The sequence below is a fragment of the Dryobates pubescens genome, chromosome 3 (genome assembly GCF_014839835.1).
Source record: "Dryobates pubescens isolate bDryPub1 chromosome 3, bDryPub1.pri, whole genome shotgun sequence".
NCBI lineage: Eukaryota > Metazoa > Chordata > Aves > Piciformes > Picidae > Dryobates > Dryobates pubescens.
The window spans coordinates 38,716,499-38,732,636 of NC_071614.1; the positions used below are offsets into that span (position 1 = coordinate 38,716,499).

At 39.5% G+C, this 16,138-nt stretch overlaps 1 protein-coding gene across 2 annotated transcripts in view; it reads right to left on the minus strand.

Moving 5' to 3' along the window:
* SH3YL1 (SH3 and SYLF domain containing 1) overlaps window positions 1-16,138 on the minus strand; it is a 40,961-nt gene that overhangs the window by 8,540 nt on the left and 16,283 nt on the right. Inside the window, exons 6-9 of one of the 2 annotated variants that reach the window (XM_054179990.1) lie at window positions 11,877-12,005; window positions 10,353-10,497; window positions 9,606-9,678; window positions 8,846-8,902 (exon numbers count right to left, since the gene is read on the minus strand). In XM_054179990.1, coding sequence (XP_054035965.1) covers window positions 8,846-8,902; window positions 9,606-9,678; window positions 10,353-10,497; window positions 11,877-12,005 — 404 coding nt within the window. Of the gene's footprint in view, window positions 1-8,845; window positions 8,903-9,605; window positions 9,679-10,334; window positions 10,498-11,876; window positions 12,006-16,138 lie in introns of both variants that reach the window. The other variant, XM_054179989.1, reaches the window with a different exon arrangement.

Consider the following 16,138-nt stretch of genomic DNA (forward strand, 5'->3'; position numbering starts at 1 on the left):
TTGGGGTAACTGAGCTTCACTGAAACCCCCTTTAAATGCCCAGATAAATGCCTGTGTGCTAGCAGTTACACAAGCCTGCTCTGAAGAGGAAAGGCGGGCACCACTTGCTTTGCTCTGTTCTATGATCACTTACAGGCAAAGAAGATCCCTACATACAGAAGACCTTATGTCTGTCCCTTGGATGGTATCAAAGAAGGACTGTATCATCCCAGGAACTACACCCTTTAACACCTCTTGGTACTAAATGTCCTGGAAAGGAGTGCAAACCCAAAAGCCCTCTTCTTCTTCTTGAACTAACACAGCAAACCCCTCTTTTCTGAAGCTAAGCTTACATATTACTTCAACCAGGTACTTTGTCCAGGTTTCCAGCGTTACAAAGCCCTCCAGTTGATTCCTGGAATAACTTAATAACTGTGTTCTCCATTAACAGAGAGATGATAGCTGGTAAAGAACTATTCTGTATTTCATACTTGTTTAAGATAGGACAAAGCAAAGTTAGCCACAGATGTTCTGTACAAGGTACAGTACCCTCAATCTTGCTCCAGAGCTTCAACAGATAAGAAATTCATCAATCAGCTGCAGGCAGGCTCAAGTATTTTTGACCTCTTCCACATGAGCTGGATATGGACCACCTCAATACAGCTTCCATGTCACCAGCTTATGTCTGAACAGTCTAGCAAACAAAACTGGTGGTTTCATTGGTGGCTGAAACAGATCTGACTATATTTTAAGTTAAAGTTACTATGCAAATTAATCTCATTCAGTATGAAACATATTTCACTGGTTTTGAGTTTATGGCCTACTAGGGAACATGCTGGATCATCATCTTCATCTGCTGATGGAATGCATTCTATCTTTGTTTCGGCATACTCAGCTTTTGCATTAAAGAAGTGCCTTTTTTGTCAAGCATCTGTGGATGTATTCGATATTTAGGATATAAAAAACCTCAGCCTTCTGCTTGCAAGAGTCAATTTTGTAACAGTACTTTTGCTGATTACTGTTTGGATTTTTCTGCCTTTTGAAAAAACATTTAAATTTTCTTTCAAACTGAGATAGTCAAATAAACTACATAAATGTCAAGGATTTTATTATATTCAAGGCTACGTTAATGCGAATAATGCCTGTGCTGAAATGATAATGCAAAAGCTGAGATGCAATGCTAAGCATAAATTTCGTATTCTGAAAAGTACAGTAATGAGAACTGAGCAATGTTTTGTACAGGGTAAAACTGACCATTGAGGAGCAATTTATCATGTTGACAAGCATCTCATGATTCATCTACATGTGGTGAGTTAACATCTCAACCTGAATACACTTTCTGCATCTTGCTTCTCAAATCCCAGTATTGTCAAATCCAAAGTCCTGCAAATGTGTTATTGGCAGGTGAGCTCACTGACTTGATGCAAGTCTTAGCTTTTACCCCAGTCTGGGAAACAAGCTACAGCCTCAGAAAAACTAAAGAAAAGGCAGTAAAGCCAAGCCAGTTATTCAGGGCAGTGCTTTGTGAAGATATTGACGGAAATTATTTTTTTTTCAGCCTCACATGGAGAAAATCTCTGCAGTGGGAAAAACAAATGGTTAAAAATAATAGAAGTATTTTGTCTCAGATACACAAAATAATATTATTATAAATATTATTGAAGTGCTGTTGACAATCCTTATCACCAGTATTTGCAAGTGGATGAAGAACAGGATGACCAGGAACAGAAAGCCCATTTTCAATGGGAAATGAAAACGAGCCTCACAGAATAAAATTCAGATGGAAGAGGTTACTACTACCAGACAAAAAAAAACATTTTAGCTGAAGAACAGGAAAGCATGAGACAAAAGTGATTTAGATGAAAACCCAAAACAAGTTGCAAACATTTTAAAAAAGATTCAGAAACAGCTTTCTGTTAAAAATGCTGGTATCTCCTAAGTATTTTAATACAAAGTTTAGCACTTCCATGATAACCTATTTATATTATGTTAACACTTGCAATATATACAAAACCCTTGTTAACTTTAGTTGGGTTAAGGAGCTCAGAGTCTGTTGGAATTTATGCTAAGATTTATTCTTGCCACGATTACTTATTCTCATTGCTGTTGCGTTACTCTACAATCAGTAATTAACTTTGCCTATACCATGGGCTCCATCAGTTTAGAACTTCAAAAAGTATTCCAGAGGTACATAGAATACATAGAATAAACCAGGTTGGAAGAGACCTCCAAGATCATCGCGTCCAACCCATCAACCAATCCAACATCACCTAAACAACTAACCCATGGCACCAAGCACCCCATCAGTCTCCTCCTGAAAACCTCCAATGATGGTGACTCCACCACCAAGAGATGTTCCCTTCGTCTGTCTTAACAGTGGCCCAAGCAATTGTACTTCCACTCAGTGTCCCATGTCCCAATCCTGTATCATTTGACCACAGTGTAAACTAGTACAAGAAAGGTAGAAGGAGAAAGTTAGTAGGAGAAAGGAGAAAAAAGCATAGAACAGCTTCAGAAAGTTAGAAACAACACAAATCCATGACTGATAGCCTAATCAGTGCAAACTCTGCAACTTGCAGCATCCACCCCTTCGTGAGGGTGAATTGTCCTGGACTGCCACTGTGACCCAATCTGTGTTCATATTGTGCTTCCCAGGCTCGCGCAGCCAAATATTCAGCAATAGTTATTACATCAGCCTGGCTAAAAAGGATGTGGTTATCATAAACTGCATGAAATGAAGCATCAAATAGTTCTGCAACTGTCAGCTAAAATTGAAGTATGGAATTGACAGTATTCTTCATACTTTTATGAATGTGATGCAATGCTATGTATGCTTTTAGTTCAACTGAAATATTGAATGTGTAGATACTCTTTCAAAGAAAAAGCTTATAGTAACCACTCTTCTGGGGAAAACCAAACCAAACAAGCAAACAAACACCCTTGGTTTAATATGAGGAAACTGCCTTGCAGATGGGATTTGGCCACTAACTCCAAACTGTCCAATGAACAAGAAGGCAGATTTTTCACCCCAATGATAACTCCAAATTTTCTCTGCTGCTCCAAATCTAACTGCAGCACTACTCTCAAATTCTTCCTCATACTTCTGCAGTAGCTGACAAATGGCAGAACTGGTGGAAGGAGTAGGGAAGACACACTCTTAACCTTATGGCACGGACTAATACTGGAAACTGTGTACCAAAGCAATTTTTTCCCTTTTATTTTTCCTTATAGAAGAGTTTTCCCTTTCCTTATTTTTTATATTCTTCAGACATCTTCCTTGTAAAATATAGCAAAAGATCTGCTAAGAGCACAAAGATTCATCTCTAACAGAAAAGGGAGGCATGCAAGGCTCACAGCATATGAATGGATTAATACTACCTCACTTCCTTTCCACATAAGCAGAGCTCATTTCCAGCTGAACATCTTGAAGAAACAAAAAACTAGGAAAAAAGTATGTGACGGTTGCCTAATGTGGCAACACAACTGTTAATGAGAAAGATAAACCAAATGGAATATAACCAGAGAATCCTCAATGAAATCTTTGCCAGATCTCATGAACAGGTAAGAAGTTTCCTGAGACTGTGTCTTTTTGTAGAAGCATTGTGACACCATTTCTAGAATGGTTATTTGTCATACTAATTTAGTTTATATAAGTGCTTGCCTCATTGACTTATTTTTGTGAGATCTCCTATTTCTTGATAGTTTCCTATGCTCGGGAACTGACAGTTTTTCCCAGAAAATGTGGATGGGTTTCTTGGTTCAATCATCAATATCCAGGTGTCTCATCTGCAAGATGTAATACTGAACTAGCACAGCCAAGGTAGATGCAGGTCCCCAGGTTCCTCCATAACAAAGAACACATCCTTTGTGGGGAAACCATAGCATTTAATTTTACTGCTCATGAAAAAATATTTAAAGTGGTCGTTCCATCAGGGTAAAAATGAATGAATTCCCAAAGAAAGGAAATTATTATCAGAATTTTACCTTCCCACTTAGATACTGCAAAACAATCTCCATTTCTTTGATCGGTGTTAGCTTTCATTTCAAGTCAATCAAGCACAGGGCATTTTGCTGCAGTCTGGATATAATTCCTGTATATCTATCACTTCCTGGAGGTACTTAAAACTCCTGTTTGGCTTCTATTAGTATTAATGAAGCAGAGGCTCCTATACTCCCAAAGGCTTTTCTAGATAGATAGGAAAGCAATTTAAATGTGCCTTTGTCCTATTACTACTATGTAATGCACCACACAGTTTTGAAACAGCTTTTAATGCATGTATTTCACGAACATGCTAAAAATTAAGCAGTATATTCTACAAAGGCCTCAAACAAAAGATTTTAACCTGTACCTTTTAACATTTTACTGATGTGAATCAGAATCATTACTTTAGTGGTGCTTTACACTTAAAGAATAAGCACGAGATTTTGGTATGACTTTGCTCTAATTTCCTAATTTTTATTACAAGCCATTCAAAAATGGTAAGGAAAAAAATACTGTTCCCCACATTAGATCAGATATACCAGTATATCTGGTTCACATTTAGCATCACAGCTCTCTGATAATGCATGCACACAACAGAACGAACTCAATTTCATCCTAGCATGTCTGACCTCAATCTCTATGTGCCTTGCTGTATTTTGAGTTAGCTGATTATACACAGTAAGATATTTGTTTCAGTATGACCAGTGAAGTCCTGCATGCTTACATATTTTCCTCTCAGCTTGCCACAATGTAAGCCATAAGCAGCTTGATTATCTGACTTATTACATTCACAATGGTAATAGTACAATCCTAGTAAAAGTGAATCAGGGATAAAAATAGTCTCAAAAATAATTTCCTGGGATTTCCTGGGTTTGGTTAGTATTAAGAAAGAGCTCATAATAGCAAGAAAATTAATACTGGAGGGGACCACCAGATGGATGTTTTATTTTTCTGGTAACTAAATATAAACATGCCACAAGCCACGAAAATAGACCAAGCTTAGCTAAAACTCTTAAAAGCAAACAAATAAAAAGTCCTTTAGTTTCTTTCCAGGGGGTTAACTTCTTCACGTTTACTAAATTAGCAGACAATGTCATGAAGTTTTATGACAGGCACATCACACTCAATAAAATTTTCTAAAACAAACATCTGTCACACTGAGCTGTCTTATTGATTTTACAGTTTATAATCTGCCAGAGTTCCTCCTCAAATTATAATATGGAAGGAAGAGATTACTGCCCAGCTTGGTGAGGGTTCTTGACTATAACGTAAAACAGTTCTATCTGATCCTAGAGCAAATCGCTGTCTGCCCTGGAAGCAATTCAGGAACTGAGAAATGAAAAGTGGGGTTTTTTAAAATTTATTTTTAGTTCCAAATACACTGCACACATTCATAGCACCCAAAATGAGATATGTGCATATTCCTTTATCTGAATTTGTTGGTTTAATTATTTTATCCATTTTTTAGTTAATTATAAAAGATCAGTATTTTTTTATTCACCATAAAAAAATGGCTACTCCACTTCCTCATGAAACCACAGTGGGAGAACAATTTAATTAACCAGTTAACTTCCTTATCTGCAAGCAATGACTAAGAGCATAGAAACATCACAGGAAAATATGAGAAATGCAGCTGAAAGAACAGCTTCCTTTATCAGCACCCCATCAGGTAAAGCAGATTATTCATAGCCCCATTAATGAACAAACTTTTCAAAGTGTACAGTCCATGAAAATGACCCAGGGGCAACATTTCTGAAGTATTAGCAAGGCTCAGTAACAGAGATAAATCATGTTTCCATGGATGATTCCATTGCCAGTTGAAAAGCAAGATACATTTTCCTCTTCACTGTGAACCATGAAGTCTTCCTCTATCCATAAAACCAACAGGTTTTAGATTCCTTTTACCTTCCATGTCTATGCAGTATTATCCTATATGGTAGTAGCTCTAAAAATAACATTAAATCTCAACTGAGCTACAGAAGAGGCATACAAGTAAAATAAGAAACAGGAGGTGGATTCACTAAAATTTACACTGTTACCCTGCAAAAGATGCAAAAATATCTATTTTTGTAGAAGGTTTTTACCTTGGAAGCAGTATATGATGTCTTAGTCCATATAATTCTGTTGGCTTAGCTAACATTTACATTTTTAACTGGTCACAAAATCCTCCCATAATGTACAAACAAAAATTCATATACAGACTCTCAAGTTTCTCTGAAAAAATACATGTCTAGAAACCTTTTAAAGTATTACTGAGCCTCATTTTACAAGTAAATGCATTACCTTAAATATGATTCAGTTACATGAAAACAATCTACTTGCATCTGAGTTGAAGTATCACATTATCAGTTCAGAAAAACATGTTTTTCATTTAACATTCTTCTTGCATTTGAAATAGATTATATTACATTACCTATCTAGATAATTCAGGTCCACATCAAATAATTAAAATGTTTCATCTACAAGTCTAGCTCTTCTTCCACCTAATGAGAATTAACGTTTCAATCTTTCTACTACTACTCTAACTGTTGCAAAACCAAAGCCTTGAAACACAATGCCAACCTACCTTCTCCTTGCCCAAAAGCAAGTTCTTACTACTAGCAACCTAGAAAAGCTTGTTGTTCAACATCGAAGCCCCTGTACCAGCCATTATACTTACAATGTAGCTTCCTAGAGATTATTTTAATGTACTCTTCTATTAGTTATCTTTTTCTTTCTAAGCTGGAAAAACACAAAAAATGTTGAATGATTTTTTTTCAGATGGCTGTAGAACATCCGTTGTACCAACTAATCCTGCAGTAAAGATTGGCTAGTACAAGCTATAGCTGCCAGGCAGCTCTGTTGAAATCATCTGGACTATAAACAGGTAGGAAGAAATTATTGATGGGATGTACGGCCTTAAGGTTTCTTCTACTCTATCACCCAGCATTAATACACCCTTTGTTACTGACGTGAAAGGGACTGCAGCTCTCTTCCAGCCTCCCATCAACATCAGTGTAGGCTACAGTATTGATACACTCATAGCAACTGACTTCAACCTTAAATTTTTCCCTCTGGTAGGAACAATTCTTTAGCCTTCAGAAAAATTTAGTACGTACTTCTGTGGATTCAGAAATCATTTGCACTGTTACCTATGGAAATACAATCTGCAGTAGAAAGCAAAATGTACCATGCCAAGCTTGCAAGGGAGGCAAAAAATTACCATGAGAGAACATTTCTTGCAAGAAGTGTCATTTACACAATACCCTACTGCCTCTTGCACTCCGAAGATAAGCTTGTGTATTTCTAGAAATCATTAGGTTTCAGGACTCAGTTGCAGAATGGTTTGAGTCTGTATTTTTATGTCAAATAATCCTGAAAGTCATCAATAGCTGGCTACAGAAGGTTTTTTTACTTTGTCACTCGCACAGTAAAGAAAGAACACTGCCTTTAATAGAGCAGATGTGTGTGCAAGTTTTTCCTGCGGTTTTAGAAACCCCTTTTAAGTTGGTCAGGGCTTTTCTAAGACTGGGAAAGTCTAGTTTCAAGGGCCAGAAGACTCAATATATATTTTTTTTTCTTTGTGGATGACATCTATTGAGTACATATCATTAGAGACATCATTCTTTTTGTGGTCCAACAGCACATTAGCAAATTTTCAGTGTGATCTGCACATCAACAGCATGGCTAAAGATCCTGGTCCCTTCAACAGGCATGAACATCAGCAGTATGTATGGAGAGAAGCTATGAAGAAGAATGCAAAGACAATGATGCATGATTTATCTTAATTTTTAATTAAAATATCTAATTTCCTGCACTAAGAAACTAAAAATACAGTTGTGATCTTGCCCTTCAGACAAGAGAGTTTAAGTGCTGTGTTACATCACAGTGCTTACTCTGCTTGAAGACGACTTCTCACTGTGATCTATTATCAAGCCTGATTTTAGCTCCATTGTCAAAAGTAAAAAAAGAGACCTTTTGTTTAATTTTATTTGCTAGTGGTGTAGGCAATTTTTGTGCATATATTCACACAAACACATACAATATGAAATGTCCTAGTCTTGATCCTAGCAGAGACCATAAAAACATTTATTTATCAAATTGGACAATGTATTTTATAAGAGAAATACTTTATCTCACTAATTTGAAACACCTGTTAGTCTTTTACCTCTTCAAGATGACTCCTAGTGAGAGACCACACTACAGCAGTCAAGCAAACATAATCATTTTTATAATATACCTATCTTACTATATATATTATACACATTATATATTTTAATGTATATATCTTTTACAGTGCACCACAACCTTCCGGACGATGGGCCTCAAAGTTCAAGAGTTACACTGCAAACAGTACAGAGTACGATTCTCCCATTAGATTTGAAATTGCTTTAAGCTTAAGAGAATCAGAATAGAACAACAAACAAGTACTATCTTGGTAGTCTAATGCAGTTACCTTGACTCAGCACAAAACCCTGAAGGAGTATAACTGCAATGGAAATCTGTGTTTACACCAGCATAATCAGATGACCTGTGGAAGCACTTTTTAATTAAAACAGGAGTTACAGTACCTTGCATAAGGACTTGGACACAAGCTCAATATATCAGCTTTCTTTATCAATTCAGTTAGGTGGTAATGTAAAACAGCTTAACTACTTTCAGTGCATTTCCAAGCTCACTGAATAAAGCAAAAAAACTTTTGCCGTTCAGAAAAAAACCACTGCTGCTGAAAGTCAGGGAATAAGACTCACATTTACAAAGTATTTTCATGAAGCATGTAAGACCCAAATCTCATCTTAACACAAAGACAGTAAAGAAAAATGTGTATGTCCAGAAATTGTTAGATGTCTTCCAAAGTACTTCCAAGATTCCTGCATTAATAAAATATGGAAGCTTAGTACTTACCCACAGAAGCATAATCATTTGGAAGTTCAGGATAAAGTTTGTTTGTATTCTTTTTGGCTGAAAGGGAAAATGAAGTATTAAGTTGTATGATACACTGATATATATATTGTTATATTTCATATACTGGATTTTGAATACCTGTCCAATAGTTACAAAATGATTGTGGTTATCTAAGGAGTAGTATAGAAGCATCAAGGACTTTGCCTTATATCCTTGTCCAAAGAAATAAATCAAGTTAACAACACAAGTTAGACAGTAAAACCTTACTTTCAATAACAGCACTTAAGTAGACAAACTGTTACAATGCCAAAACTGCCACCTCCGCTCTACTGTAAGATCTCCATGTATTAAAAGATAAAAGCAACCTAAAAGAGAAACAAAGTTTTCTAGAAACCAGAAGCTTCTAGCAGTAGGACCAGCAGTTTTCAGGCAGGCTGTTATTTCTACTAAGAAGTTTCATTTTACCAAGTGAATGCTTCCTCAGAACTATTACGTGCCTCTGTAACTATACAAACACTATTTTTATAGCAAATCTGTCAGAGAGAAAATGTTTGTTAATGTAAAATAAACAAAACCTTTATCCTTTATCGCTCATGGCAACATCCCAACATGTTTTGAGTGTTTGTCCAAGGAAGAGAGTTAACAAAATATTTTTACAGAGACAGCTACAAGAATAAAAATTGCATAACGTTCATTAGCTCTAATGCTGTAATTTTACACAGAGAAAAAAGGTTGTAATTGTTATCAAAAAGTTTTTAACCTGGTGGTGTTGGTCTCACAGTGGGTTTAGGTGGCTCTGGTCTTGATGATGGTCTAGCTGGTGGGTCATTTACCTAAAATGTACAAATATTTATTAAACTTTGCACTACACCTGGAAGTAGATTGCAATTTTTAACCTGGAAATACATCAAGTTACACTGAAAAAAACAATAAATCACCCTTTCTCCACTGCAATTCTACATACCCAAGAAGCACACCAATGAACTAGTGACATACACATGACGATAAAGTAACTCACCATGGGGTTAACACAGATGAAAGTAAATGATTAGCTATCAGTAACACCAACTTCTACAAGAAAGTATCTTCTACAGTCTTTAGAATGATATTGTAAATGTGGTTGCTTAAATGAAAGACAGAAACAGAAAATGAAGAGTATACACATCAAACCTGGTATGCTCACTATTTGCAGACTGCCTTGATTAGCAATAGTTGAACAAAATTTTGAATCATCATCTCAGAGTTTGATTATGAGCCATTATAACAACAAGGATATAATTTGCTATTCTAGAGGATGCAAAGCAAAATCAGCACCATTCTTGTCCAAAACAGGCTACCAGGGCAATACTTGAATAAATGTATTACTCACATGTAGTATCTGCCATGTGTTACACCTTTAAGCACCCAACAGAGAAGAATGCCATGTGAACATCAGTATTACCAGAGACTAGGAACAGAAAAAGCTTATGTGAAAAAGAGGTGCACAAACCCTTCTTTGTTCCCTTACAGCTTTTCCTGGATTATTTTTTTGCTCTTCATTTTCATATACTTCAGTGAAGGATGCTAGAGTTTCATACAGATCTTCTGCTTGAGCAGGAAAAGGCACATCACCAAGCAAGATGGCACTAGCACGAATATCCTGCCCATAAAACCTGACATAAAAGACAAGATGCCAGGTATTTGATCATCATTACATTTCATTGTCTAGATAAATTCATCTTGTGCAAATGTTCTACCCCCATCCCTAGCCCTGCAACTCCACTACTGATTACCTACCAAGAAATGACAGAACTAGTTCAACACTGTAAATTTGGAATGACAAGTAACTGTGGCAAACTTGGATATCTAAACCTATCATCTTACTTCAAAATATTGTTCACCAGTAGTATTTTGTTCCTGGTCATGTGCTGTGCATCAGCTAGATCATCTGAAAGCTAAGCACACACCAAACTGAAGAAATCCATGCCACTTTTGCAACATGTGCATAAATTCTTTAATGATGCAGTAAAATTCCTGAGTGGGAACACTGTAACCTCACTTTTTTGAATGGAGATAGCTGGTGGTGAAGACTGTGTGTAGCTGACTGTACACCCACAGACCATGGAGATTAATGGTGGAGCAGATGAACACCCCATGCAGCTCATGGAGGACTCAACAGTGGAGCATCTGAATGCCTGAAGGAGACTGTGACCCTGTGGGAAGCCCACACTGGAGCAGCCACCTGGCAGAACCTGTGTACCCATGGAGGGAAGCCCACACAGCAGCAGGTTTTATGCCAGAGCCTCAAAGGGGACCCACGGTGGATCAGTCCATTCCTGAAGGACTGCACCTCATGGGAAGGACCCACACTGGGGCAGTGCATGAAGAACTGCACCCTGTGGAAAGGACCCATGTTGGAGAAGTTCATGAAAGACTGTCTCCCATGGGAGGGATTGCGTGATGGAGCAGGGCAAGGCTGTGAGGTGGAAGCAGTGGCAGAGACAAAGTGTTAAGAACTGACCACAACCCCCTTCTCGCCATTCTGCTATGTCACTCAAGTGGAGAAGTACAGAAGCTGGGACAGAAGTTGAGTCCTGGAAGATACAGGGGTGGAGTGAAAATGTTTTACTTTAGATTTGTTCCTATTTCTCATTATCTTACTCTCTTATTAAATGGCAATAAATTACATTTCCCTAGAGATTTTTTTTTTGCCTGAGTTGGCAAGTGCTTTCCCAGCCTTTATTTCAATCCATGGGCTTGTTGTCACCTTTATAATCCTCTCGTCCCATTAAGGAGGTAGAGAGACAGAGGAGCTTGGTTGACAGCTGGTGGCTAGCCAAAGTTAACCTGCCACAGGTATTTAATCTCTAAACATTCAGCAGCACCTCAAGACCCATTGAAAGATATCTAAATTGAAATGTCCTTGCCCCTCAAGGAACTCTATACTCAGCACAGTATGGTCTCAGAAAGCACTTTTTTCCTAGATTAATGTGTTCTTGTTCATTCTGTCTCTCTTCTTTCACTGTAGCTTCTAGACTCAAAGTGAACTTACTTGCGATTTGTTTCTTTCCTTTCAATTAAACAGGTTCCTTCAAGAGATACACCTGCAAACAGTCCTCGAGATTTGCAGTATGTATAGACAGCAGCAGAGCTTCTCAGGGCAACATCTCCTTCCAGGTTTCTAGAAGGGAAAGTTCTGGTTGACAATCTTCAACATAGCTTTGCAATATGAACAGCAATTGTCTTTTTGTTTTAATCCCACCAAAAGTCAGCAAGAATTTTACTTCCCTCTGTTCTTGCAACCCCTCCTGAATAAATTTAAGCGGGGTAGACTTGAAATCCATTTTCAGTTCCCTTTCAGACAGGATTCAGTACAAAATAATCGAGTTGTTTGACAAGGTTAATGGTCAACCAAGTCCAACTTCCTGCTCAAAGGGGATACAGCAAATTCAGGTCTGGTTGCTGTGGGCTTTTTCTAGGCAGATTTTAAAGATTTGCAAGGATAGAGATTCCATGGAAAACTCTAAGCAACCTACGTCATGCGCAGTTCACTCACCTCGAAATTTTTTTTCTCATATCTAGACAGAACCTTCCTTGTTCCAGCTTACAACCACCATCTCTCAAGTCTCTTGCCATGCACCTCAGTGAAGAACTGGGGTCTGTTTTTATGTGATGCCCTATTGGGAATGCAGTTTCTTAGAAGACTTCAAGGTCTTCTCTCCTACATATGAAACAAGCCAAGCTTCCCTAGGCTCATCATTCACATGGCTCCATGCCCCTGGTCATCTTGGTAGCTGTTCACTGCACACACTCAAGTTTACAAACATCTTTCACGTACTGCAAGGCTCAAACTGGACACAATATTTCAGGCACAGTCTACGAAGTGCCAAGTAAAAGGGAACAGTCACTCCCCTTATGTCATGGGTTAAACTGAATCCGTTGCTGATATTCAATCCCATGCTGCTGTGCCAGCTTCAAAATGAAAGTTCTGACTACAGCCAAGTATTACGGAGCTTGAAGTTCATATTGTAACATGAGAGGCTTCCTGTTCTTCCTGCTTTTGAGTTCTGAGGTTTTTGGGTGCTGGCTCTCTTCTGCTGGGATGGCAGCAGAGAGGAAAGGATGCAGTGGTTTAACTCGCTTGCTTCTGCTTGCTGCTGCTTTCTGCTGTGCTTTTGCTGCAAATAGGCTAAGGTAATTGTGCACTGTATTATTATCTCATTTACTCAGGAAAAATCTTATCTCAATCTGGATTTTTTTTTAAATGTGTGGTACTTTACTTTTGTGTTGTAGGGAAAAGACTGTGGTAAACTAGCACACCTTATCTACTTGTTATGGCTCTGTTGATGCAGCTCCATACACTGCTCACTGTCAGGATGCCTTGATGGCTCAACTTATGTCCACCAGGACCCAGGCACTTTCTCAATAGGGCAGCTACCCAGCCTGGCAGGCTCTGCTTACATAACTGCAGAGAATTTATCCAACCAACGGTGCAGAACTTAGCATTTTTCCTTTTTTAAATTTCATGAGGTTTCCTGTTGGATCTTTCCTCTAACCTTTCTAGGTCCATTGCTCTAAACACTGACCCTACACTGAAGAATATTGGCTTCACCTTCTGAGTTGGTGTCTCATCCACAGGACTGAAGAGGACATTTTGTATATGGTCCTCCATGTCACTGATAAAAATATCAAGCAGGAGAGGTCCCAGAAGAATTTCTTAGGGAATTCAACAGAAATATGGATTCCAAGTACAACATGAATCGTTTACCACTAATCTTCAGGCCTGATGATCTAGTTTTTCACCTATGTCCCACCTTGGACACAGAGATGTTGCAGGACACCATACTGAGGGCCACTGCAAGGCAGGTGACATTCACTGCCCTCTCCTGATCCACAGCTCTCTCTCCTCTGTGGAACAGGCATTGCCTTATCCTTTTATTTTGCCAGAAAAGATGATATCAGTAAAAATTGCATCATAAAAAATGCAAGGCATAAGGAGGCACATGTCCTACAAGCAATCTGGGGCAGCTAGGCTTGGTAAGCCCTGAGAAGCAAAGAGTTGTAGCCTTCAAGTCTATGAAAAGGCAATCAAGACTCTGAATCCAGGCTTTTTATAACAGTGTATGATGGAAGGATAAAAAGCTGCAGACATAAATTGAAAAAAGAAATGCTTTGACTGTATAAAAGGCAAAATTTTTCATGAGGACAGTTGAACAGTAGAGAAGGTTGCTCAGAGTGCCTAAGTAGTCTCCATCTTTGTAGGTTTTTAAGACCTAACTGGAATAAAGGCCTGAGCAACCTGATCTTAAGCCATAAAGAAGGCTACCCAGGCTGGTACAGCCTTCTGACTATTATCCTTTGCTACTTATGCAGATAGGGAATGATGATGTTGTAGTCAGAACTCCCAGGGCTATCAAAAATGATTTCAGGGCCCTGGGAGATCTGGTTGAGGGGACAGGTGCTCAAATAATTTTTTCCTCAATACCCTTAGTTGCAGGAGGGAATACCACAAGGAACAGGACAGCAGCCATAATCAACAAGTGGCTTAGAGGCTGGTGCAGACAAAAGAATTTTGGGTTTTTTGATCTTGGTAAAATTTCTACTGCACCAGGCCACCTGGCAACAGATGGAGTACATCTGTCCCAAAGAAGGGGAAAGGTCACAGTATATGAGAATGGCCTGTCCCCCAAAGGTAAAAAGATTCTGGGGAGGGAACTGGCAGCTCTCATCGACAGGGCTTTAAACTAGTTTCGAAGGGGGGAGGGGCTGAAACTAGTCCCCTCAGGCAAGAGTCTGGGGGCAGTAAGCTAGGGTCAGAGGCCAAACCAGCAGCCCAGCTGAGGTGCATGTACACTAATGCACGAAGCATGGGAAACAAACAAGAGGAGCTGGAAGCCTTGTTGCAGCAGGAAAGTTATGACGTAGTTGCCATCACGGAGACGTGGTGGGATAGCTCACATGACTGGAGTGCTGCAATTGATGGCTACAGGCTTTTCAGGAGAGATAGACAAGGAAGAAGGGGTGGAGGGGTGGCCATGTACATCAGGGAGGCACTAGATGCCATTGAGCTAGAGATTAGGGACAATCAGGTTGAATGCTTGTGGGCAAGAATTAGAGGGAAGACCGGTAGGGCAGACATCCTGGTTGGAGTCTGTTATAGACCACCCAACCAGGAGGATGATGTCGATGAAGCATTCTATAGACAGCTTAAGGCTGTCTCAAGATCTCCTGACCTTGTCCTTATGGGCGACTTCAACCTGCCTGACATCTGCTGGGATCTCAACACAGCAGAGAGGAGGCAGTCTAGGAGGTTCTTAGACTGCATGGAGGACAGCTTCTTATCCCAGGTGCTGCGTGAGCCTACCAGGGGCAAGGCTTTGCTTGACCTCCTCTTCACCAACAGGGAAGGGCTGGTGGGTGATGTGGTGGTCGGAGGCTGTTTAGGGGCCAGTGACCATGAAATAATAGAATTTTCAGTATTCAGTCAAGCTAAGAGGGGCAGCAAGAAGACCTCCACTCTGGACTTCCGGAGGGCGGACTTCAGGTTGCTCAAGGAAACAATTCAGAGGGTTCCTTGGGAGAAAGCCCTTAAAAATAAAGGGGTCCAGGAGGGCTGGACCTGCTTCAAGAAAGAGCTGATGAAGGCTCAGGAGCAGGCTGTGCCAATGTGCCGGAAGAGGAGCCGCCGGGGCAGACGGCCAGCCTGGCTGTGTAATGAACTTTTAATTGAACTAAGGGAAAAAAAGAGGGTGTATCATCTTTGGAAGAAAGGTGAGGCAACCCATGGAATGTTTAAAGAGGTTGCTAGGGCATGTAGGAGGAAAATTAGGGAGGCAAAAGCATATTTGGAACTTAAACTGGCCTCTGATGTGAAGGACAACAAAAAGTCCTTCTATAAATATATTAATAGCAAGAGGAAGGGCAGGGACAACCTCCACTCCTTGGTTGACATAGAAGGAAATGTTGTAACACAGGATGAGGAAAAGGCAGAGGTACTTAACACCTTCTTTACCTCAGTTTTTACTACCTGGAAAGAACGTCTACCAGACAGCTGGCCTGCAGAACTGGCAGAGGGAGCCAGGGAGCTGCATGGTTTCCCTTTGTTCCATGAGCAAGTGATAGGAGCTCTCCTCAGCAGCTTGGACCCCCACAAGTCCATGGGACCAGATGGGATCCATCCTAGGGTGCTGAGAGAGCTGGCAGATGAGCTGGCCAAACCACTCTCCATTATTTTTCATCAGTCCTGGCTCACTGGAGAGATCCCAGCTGACTGGAAGCTGGCCAACGTGGTACCCATCCACAAGAAGGGCCGGT